This window comes from Mesoplodon mirus (genome assembly GCF_964341445.2).
Source record: "Mesoplodon mirus genome assembly, chromosome: X".
Lineage (NCBI taxonomy): Eukaryota > Metazoa > Chordata > Mammalia > Artiodactyla > Ziphiidae > Mesoplodon > Mesoplodon mirus.
In genome coordinates, this window is record NC_138981.1 from 122,443,049 (window position 1) to 122,452,486 (window position 9,438).

General features: G+C 49.5%; 1 protein-coding gene across 1 annotated transcript; it reads right to left on the bottom strand.

The window, feature by feature from the left end:
- Positions 1–290: 290 nt before the first annotated feature.
- SLITRK4 (SLIT and NTRK like family member 4) lies at positions 291–2,843 on the bottom strand. The gene has a single exon (XM_082610150.1). The coding sequence runs from the start codon at positions 2,824–2,826 to the stop codon at positions 310–312; it is 2,517 nt and encodes an 838-aa protein (XP_082466276.1). The 5' UTR covers positions 2,827–2,843; the 3' UTR covers positions 291–309.
- Between the last annotated feature and the right edge of the window lie 6,595 nt (positions 2,844–9,438).

A 9,438-nucleotide genomic window follows, 5' to 3' on the forward strand; every position in this document is an offset into this window, starting at 1 on the left:
TTTGCATTGGGGTACAAAACAGATTTGCCTCTTGAGGTTAAATTCAGTGAATTATGTATATAAAGCATCCCTTTGGCAATAGAGTTTGCAGTATCCCCACAGGACTCCACAGTATAGGATTTATGTAGTAAAATCTATTAAGGGAATTCTCTTCTACGGGACACATCTTTGCAGCTACAGTTAATGAGACACCCTTGGAAACACCTGCCTCTATGCCTATTGATAATATAGTATTTGGAAGTTAGAAGTCAACAAAAGGCACTTTCATCATTAAATAAATGTCTTCTGTAGGAAGTAAGAATGCATGACCTAGATCTTGTTCAAAGCTGTCTGCTCCTCAAGGACCTGTAGGTAGTCGGGGGAACTCTGGAGTTTTGCCTTCAGTTCAAAATACTCGCTGCTCTTCCTTTGCTCCACAACTATTTTACTGTGGTTGCCGCCTATCAGTGACTTCTTGTTTTTTTTGTCTTGTTGTTTTTCAGGATAGCGGATCTCAAAGCCACTGACGCCTATGCTATTGTACTCCTTTTTGCTTTCGAGAAAATTCTGAATAAACACATTGGAATCCCTGCTCGGGAATAATTCATCCAGCTCATCGATGGTGCTCAGTCTCTTCCTGGTATCCACATGCAATACATCTTTCTCCTTGTCGGGGACATTTCTCATCATGACTTTCTGGCCTGGAGGATCAGAAAACATAAACCCGGTTTCGGATTCTTTCAAGCCACAGGTGTGGCTCTTGCTCATCTGCTCTATGGTTTGTGGAATGAAAGCTTCTGTGACCAGTCCGTCTTTTTTGTTGGTTTTGTGGTCGTGTTTTCTCAGCTGCAGCTGCATGGAGCCACACTCGGGGTTCCCCAGGCCTTCGTGCTTCACCGTGGGCTTCTTGTTTCGTCTCAGCACGAAAACAAGAAGGCAAAAAGCAACAAACACAGTTAATATGAGGACCACTAAGATGCTGAGGATTAAAATCGACAGAGGCACTGGACCACCAGGAGGACTGCGAATGGGCCCCAGCGGGGTGGTGAATGTAACGGCAGGTGCAGGGCTTGTGAAGGGTGCCGATGGCTTGTTTAAGAGTTTGGGACATAAGATTTCATTTTTGAGAGACTTCAGTTCGATGTTGGCAAACTGCACAGGTGTCTCACACTTCAGTTCTTTCATGACAATCCCATCTTTCAGCTTCTCCAGCCACAGCTTTAATGCCACCAAGTCACAAGTGCAGTCCCATGGGTTGCCCTCCAAGTCGATCTGTGTAAGAGACTGCAGCTGATCCAGGACCCCGCTGACAGGCAGGTACATGAACTTGTTGTTCCTCAGGTTCAGTCTAGCAAGGGGTGCTCCCGAGAAAATGTACACGGGCAGGCTCTTTAAGAGATTATTATTTAAGTACAGGAGCTGCAAGTTTGGCATCGAGTCAAAGGTGCCCGCTAAGATTTCCTTAATCAAGTTGTATTCCAAATACAGATACTGCAGGTTATGAAGGCCTGAAAATATTTCGGGATAGAGTCTTTCGATCTGATTGCCATTGAGATACAGCCTGCGTAAATTCGTGAGATTGCGGAATATGTCTCCCTTGATCACGGTAATCTGATTGCTGCCTAAATGAAGCAAATCGAGTCCTTCGAACTCGGTGAAGTCGGAGATGTCCACATCTTTGATGCTGTTGCCGTTGATGTGCAACTTCTTGGCATTTAAAGGTTTCGGTATCAGTTCAGACATGGACTGGATGTTTTTCTCTTGGCAGTTGACACTCAGTCCCAGATCTGAAGGATGGGTTTTGCAGAAGCAAGGTGCTGGGCAAGGTGTAAGAGGAGGCACCCTGGTTTGGTAAGAGACAATCTGGCTGAGATTGCGGTTGGAGAGGGCTTTGCCTGCCACGATTCCAGAGATCTTGGATGGATTTGTCGTTTTCGGTGGTTTGGTCACCAACCTGTGTAAGGACGTTTGGGTGGTGTGACCGTTGGGAGTGGTGTAGCCATTTTCCAGCTGAGATGGAGGGAGGATTCGCACGTCAAAATCACTGCCTGTGCCCATGGGGCATAATTCTTGTTTGTTGGTTTCTTTTAAAAGCCTTCCGTATAAGTCACTGGGCGTTTCACAGATAGCTTCTCCTATGTAAATGTTATATGGCATATTCTCCAGCCAAGCTTTTAAAGGCAACAAATCACAGCTACAGTTCCAAGGGTTATCTTCCAGTTGTAATTCGACGACACGGCCTATGTGTTCCAGAACTCCGATATAGGGGAGCTTCTGGATTCTGTTCCCTCGTATATCCAGATGGGTCAAAGATGCGAATCGGAAAATATTATCAGGAAGGAAGGAAATCAGATTGTCATTAAGAATGAGAACTTTCAGTTTGTGGAGCTTATTGAAAGCTCCGCGTTCAATATACTTGATTAAATTGTAGTCAGCCTGGAGATACTCCAAGTTCTCAATGCCAAGGAAAGTGTCAGCTCGGAGAATCTTTAATTCATTGTTGTTCAAGTGCAACTGCTTTAATGCACTGAGCCCAAGGAAGGCTCCTCCCTCAATGTTCTGCAGTTTATTGTTTCCCAGCTGCAGGGATACTGCATGTGAAAAATTCAAGAATGTATTTGGGTAGAGGATATTTAAAAAATTGTTTTGGAAATTGAGGTGATAAAAATTGGACCAAGGGGGTTTCAGCTGATTTGGCCTGTACACTGAAACCTTCTCACAGTTGACATATAGCACATTCTCAACTGACACGCAGGAACACACATTGCAAATTTCCACCGATATGTCAGAATCTGCATTTGTTGAAGAAATCAGGGCTGACAAAATCAGAAAGAGCCAAAGAAACATCTTCTTGCAATCAGCAAACAACTTTATGCTTCTGAATAAAGAGAAATAATCTAAAAAATAAAAAGAAAACATTTTTTCAATGATCATTACTTGAAGAAGAATTTGTGCTTAAATCATACCATAGCGAACACATGGCTATAATAATTAGCTTTGTATTCTTAAGGCACCCAAAACTCCAAGTATTCTCACTCAGTCAAACAAGAACCACCAAAAGTACCATACATTTTATTTCCGTGTCTGTAGTTTATACAAATCTTACATGTGCAGAACACACAACAAACAACAGGAAAAAAGATTGCTGATCATGCTTAAACCTGAACAGTCTGAAAATAGTTTTTTTTTACTTGGACCACCAAATTTCACCCTTGAATCCAGACCTTAAGCTTCCTATTGGCGACTCAAATGACTGATCGCAGAACATCAACTATAGCACCACAAAGGAATTTCAATTTGTAAATGTCTACTCTCTAGGCTTCAGCTTGGTAGGAAGCCAGGCAGAGAAGACATTAGGGCCCTGGGTTCCATGAAGGATGGTGATGGGAGGACTGGGTGGCTGTAGAGGGGACAGTCAAAAGATCAAGATGGAAGAAACCCTAGAAATATACTTGTCTGAGCTTCAGCCAGAGGTGAGCACATTGCCATGAATCAGTTCACTCCTGTACACTGCTCTACACTGTAAAAAAACAAAAAATAAAAACACAGATGACCCTGTGATGTTCCAGAAAAATAACCAAGTAGAAGACGGCCAAATTTGAGTTTCAGGTAAATACATGGTATCTAGCTTCCTGTCAGTCATTTCCCAAGCAGGGGGAAAAATGCCTTTTGTCTTTGGGCCCCCGAAAGCAGGAGAGAAACCTGCTTGCCCCTGCACTGCCTAGCTGATGTCCAGACAGCCTTCCCACCCCCAAAAACTGGCTCTCCTGCTTCCCTGGCCCTCTCCCATTCCTCTGTGTGCCATTTTGAACCCAGGTCCGACTGAGCTTGGCTCAGATGCTGATCTCCTTCACTTGGACCAGAGACCACCACTGCTGATGAAGAGGAGTTCACACACTACAATCCCCGGGTGGCTTTATCTGCACTGCCAGATACATTTAGCACAGCCAATGTTTGCCCTAAAAGCATCAGTTCCCAAACACCCCCCTCCCAATATGACCACCCCCTGTCCCTGTCTACAACCAAATCCAGAATCACTTAGTGGAGTTTCATGCTTAGCAAATTAACCCATGGCTGCCAAGTCCTTCCATACTGCATGCGTATACAAATATATGTGATGCTTCATGGAAAAGATTAAAAGGAACAGCAAGCACTGTGCATTTTACTGGTGCAATTTTAGCCGTGTGAGTGTTTTCCATCTGGAATGGGAAGCTGGCCGCAATTTCAATATGGTTACCACCAAACATTAATTAAATAAATAAATTACTCAGGAACACACAATGAGGGAATGATACAAGGAGAGAAGTGTCACTCAGAAACTCCTTTGTTTATTTTGCCCACGAGGAATCAGCTAGTGGTAAAACCGAACATGCCTCAAGGTAGACAATTCGTTAGCCACGACCCACGAAGATTTACATTTTGAGTAGTTTGGTTCAGAATACAGCCGGCCCTGCCGAGATGCTCCTTGGCTGTCATATAGACGTGCATTTCCCCAATTCACAGCGATAGCTTGATTGGCAGTGCAGAAAGAAATCATAATTTTAAAGTATGACATCATCCAAACTAACTTTCATTGTCAAATCAAAATTTCACATGCTCTTTGGCCTTCCTACAGATCTGGTTTTCAACAGCTACTCTGGTTCATTAGAGTCTTTTAGTGTTACTACCCCCGCCCTCCCCCACCTCCCCTGCCCCGCGCAAAGAAATTCAAAAGCCACCAAACCAAACCAAACACCTGAATACCTGAATTCAGTACAAAACACAAGAACAAGGAGCATCAACAGATCCGAAATTGCATAAGGAGCTGCGTTCCTCCTCGTCATTTCTACTTTAAGTAGCAAGGGGCGAAAAAAGCACAAGGACGAGCTAGAAGTTCCCAAATGCAGCTCCCATGAAACAGAAGCCGCAGGCAGCTGGAGGATCAAGCAAGGGAGAGGGGGAGTCGATCCGCCAAGGAGAGAGGGGAAGAGGGACTGAAAGGACAAGAGACCAAGGAGAAGTGGAGAGAGGAAGAAAAAGAGCAATGAGAAGGGAGCCCCCCAAAAGGGAAAGGGGCAATGAATGAAGCGAAAGAAACCTCATCTTCACATGGTACCACTAAAACATGTACATTTTAAAATCGGGGGAGGGGGGAAGGCAAAAAGAAAAAAGCAAACCCACAAAGTACGAGTTGAGTACCAAAAGCCATCTCTTGGGGTGACCAGGGCGGCCCATCTCCCTATCCACCTCTCGGTCTCTCGCTGTCTGTGCCGCGCAGGACGCCCGGCTCCCACGGCCGGCCAGGACTGCACAAACCTGGCCTTGCCACAAATCCGGCATCCACCCGAGCGCCGCGCCTGGCGCTCCGCTTCCGCGCGAAGGGACCCGGCCTGCAGGGGCCGACGACCGGGGAGGGTGGGCCGAGGTGGCTTCCCAGGAGCCAGCACGGGAAACCTACGCCCTCCCGCCTAGGGCGCGCGTGGGGGGCTTCGCGGAGAGACGCGGTCCCCGCCGCCCCCTGTGCGCTACCTCGGGCCGGCAGCGACGCGGCTGGAGGGGTCGCCGGCGATGGCGCGTACCGCAATGTTTTGCCGCATCTCGGTGCCCGGAGCCGACACGCAGCCCACTCCCGGGTCCCGGGCCCGAGCGGCAGCCTCGTGAGCCGGGCAGCGGAGGCGGGGACCGCTCGGGATGTCGCGGGGGCCTTCGGCCCCGCTGCGCACACATTTCTCCGCACGCTCCAGTCCCACAAGGGGCAGCTGCTGGAGTTTCCGTCGGCCTCTAGTAGACCCGGGCGTCCGGTGGTTGAGGTGGAAGAGGTGGCCGGCTCTGGCCACGAGGGTGATGGCCACTGGGGCGTCACTAGCCCGCTTGTCACAGGCAGAGTGACCCCGCGGCTCCGTGGCCGAGAGCGGCGGCCCAGGCTCCCCCTTGCGCGCCCACCCCTACCCTTCCCCCAGCGCCGGCCAGCCACATAATGCTGCTGTCACTAAGCCAGAAATCAGCTCAACATTCGGGCATCTTGCAAAGTCGCGCTGCCAGCGCTTGCCCGGCTTTGCAGGGTTTTATGAGTTACCCACCGGCCTCTCTCGTATTCCCTGTCTTGCCGGGTGCCAGCAGTCTCCGACCAGCTCGCGGGCCACTGCCTGGAGCCCCAGATCTACGTTCGCCTAGAGTGCCTGCGAGGGGGACGCAGAAAACAAAGCCCAGCCCAGCGCAGCGGCCCCGACAGCCCTCATCACCGTAGACAGGACACTTTCCCTGTCGCCCCGGCCGCCCGGGGGGCAGCGATGCTAAGGACACCAGATTCTTTTGGTCCTCAGGGACTTGCGACCGCACCGTGGGCAGGCAAGCCTGGCGCGCGGGAGGCGGGAGGTAGCCACTACAGCCGCTTTGGCCACTCCGCTCGCCCCAAACCAACACGACCCAAACTAAAAATAATAAGCTACCTGCCCCCCTCCAAGCGCACGCGCCCGCACAACACACACACACTCACACACACGCGCGCGCTGCCGGGCTGAGCTGGGGGAAGAGGCCGCGCGTGTCGGTGCAGCTCCCGCAGCCCCCGCTGGAAATTCACCCACCTCCGGACCCCGGCGGCTCCCGCAGGGCCCTCCGCGCCGCGATCCGCGCTGCAGTTTCCGCAACGGTCTATATGTGATTCGACCTCGAGCTCCTCCGCGCCCGCTTGCCCGTCAAACCCAAAGAGCAGCCCTCGCAGGCGAGCAGGCGGGCAGCGGCGCGCGCGCGCGCGCCCCCGGCCAGACACGGCGCGCGCACCCAGCCCCTCGCACACGGGCTGCACCTTTACATACAAGCGCTGATTCCCCGCCCCCGCCTCGCCCCCCCACCGGGCACGCACGCAAACCTACCTCCCGACACTCATGCACCTCGACCCCAGCACATTCCCGAGGCCTCCCCCAGTCCCCCATCCAGACACCCCCACTTGATTCCTCTTCTACCCACACATCGGGAAAGACAGCGCACTTTCCTCCCGGCATCCCCCCTCCTTTTGCCTAAAACACCCCCTAGGGAGGAGCGACCCCTTTCCTGCCGCGTAGAGACCCCAGCCCCCTAACGCGGGCGCGCCAGCCTCCATCCCCCCGCCACATACACGCACAGTCGAGTCCTTTCTCCTCCTCCAGTCCCCTAAGAACCAAGGCGCACACACACTCACACACACACACACACACACACACACACACACCCGGGGCGTTCCTTTGAGAGAGCAACCAAGAACCCCGGCAAAGCCAAAGAAACAGCGGAGAGCCTGGGGAAGGGGGGTCGAGGGAGGTAGATAGGGGCGTCGAGTCTACACGGAATTGAATAATTCCAGGATCGAGGGGGGTGAGTCAACAACAATGACATTCAAGGCAACAGTCGCACTTGGGCTTTGTATCACGGGTACGGTACCTTTGGCTAATTGTCACCCCCGCAGAACAGAGGGCTCCGGGAATACTTCTTCGGTAAAGGGCGATCCTGGATGGAGCCTTCTTGGGACCAGTTTCCTGGGAGCCAGTAGTGTTCGCACTATTCCTACCTGTCTGCGCGTAAGGGGCTGGGGGCTTTAAGGCAAAAGTGTGAAGCTTTAGCCCAAAGTGAGACTATTTAGTGGGCTTAGGAGACGGGTTAATTCTCTGCACCTCAGAACTCTGCGAGCCTTCGGTGTGGAACGGGTTAAGCGTGGTTGATTAAGGGGCTGGGGGTGGGGAGAGGGGACAGGGATGTAGGAAAGAGAGGTGTGGGACTGAGAGAGATGCCGCACTTGCGACCAAAAGAAGAAGAAAAAAGAAAAAAAATCTGCTTTAGCTACTGAGCATGCCCAGTTCCCAGCTCAAGCCCTATAAGGGAGGCATTGTGAGCGTTCCATTTCTCCGGGCTTTGGTTGTGACCGGGAGGGGACTTTGGTTCGGGAGGGTGGCGGTGAATGAGAGACTTTAGAGAAGGGGGACAAGGTTTGGAGTTTTGGGGCTGCGCAGAAGGGTCTGGGAGGAGCAAAAGGAAAGAGACCTACGGGATACCTCGGGGAGACAGACAAGGAGATGAAACGGACTAAGAAAAGTCACTTCAGTAGCCCCGTCATTGTCATGTCTCTACCAAAGAGGCTTTAGCAGTTGAATCTCAAATATCGAGAGGTTGCAAATCCAGCGTGTGGGTTGTCCAGGCCCCATTTGTTAATGCTTCCACAGGAGGGTAGGGATATCCTGAGGAATGGCGAACATTTAAACCAGTTTCGTGCAGATAGGTCATTCAGTTAATAAGCCTAGTAAGCAAGCAGATGTACCTGTGGGGCGAGGGTAGGGTGGGGTGGGGTGGGGTGGGGTGTAGGGTTGGCTCTCGTGTGTATTTCAAACACCTGGCTTTCCTAACCACAAAGGCTAAGACGGTCGTTTCCTCCCCTTCCCCCGACCTTGCTGTTTTCCTAGGTGCTCGGCTAAGAAAACTCTCTTTACTTTGTGTCTGTGGGAATAAACAGACACAAAGTAAAGAGAGCTAAGTTATAAATGGGAAGTATTTCCCCAAGCCATTTCAGCTAATACCGCAGGGTCCGTTTCTTCAGGACCTATGTTCTGCCTAATCCACTTATTCAGAGTGCAGTAGCTCCAGCCACAAGACGGTGTACCCCGTACCCAGAAATGCTTTTACTTAAAAATGAAAAACTCTTTAAAACTAGCAATAACTTTGAAACCAGAATTTGGCTGTCTTCCTGAACTCCTACAGTTAAACATTTACCATAATTGGTTGATGTTTAAAGGCCTCAAATCTAGACCAAAAAATCCAACGAGCAAAGGATTTATTACAGCATTTGTGGATACTGTCCTACCTTCTATAGTATCAGTAAGATCTATTCATATATGTTTCCGTTTTTTCATTTTTGTCATTTCATGGGGGCTGCCTTCAGGATATATTCGTGCAAATGTTTTCTGGGCATGGCATGTATACAGAGATGTACATACAATATTTAAGTGAATATTTAAATAGATATGGATATATAGGCATATTTATTTATGACCTTGATAAATATTGCATCTTTCATAAAGAACCCTTTCTCCTCCCCCTCCTTATTGCCCTTAAAATTTTTATCTTCTTCTCTTTTAAAAACAACCTAGAAGCAGAAATCGAGTGGGCAGCAACAGTAAAATTTCCTGTATTCAATAGTAAAATATATCATGAAATAGCATGGCTTAAGGAAACACTAAAGGATCCATCCATAACAACATATGTACTTGTACAGCTCCTCTTACTAAGGTGAGATTTGTTTCCTCCATAGGTAGCAGCTGCAGTATGTTGAAAAACCCCTCTACCACTGTACATTTGAACAAAACAGATCCTGCTAATTAAGAACTCACATTTGCATTATTTTGTATTATGCAGTTTGAAAGTGGGAATGGATACCAAAACAGGTTGGCATTTATTCTAACTGCAAAGGATTCGGGAAGCTATCATATATTTTATCAGGATAGGGGAATTGTTTGTCCT

Coding starts and splice junctions, on each gene's coding strand:
- SLITRK4 (XM_082610150.1), bottom strand. CDS start 2,826: ATGTTTCTTTGGCTCTTTCTGATTTTGTCAGCCCTGATTTCTTCAACA.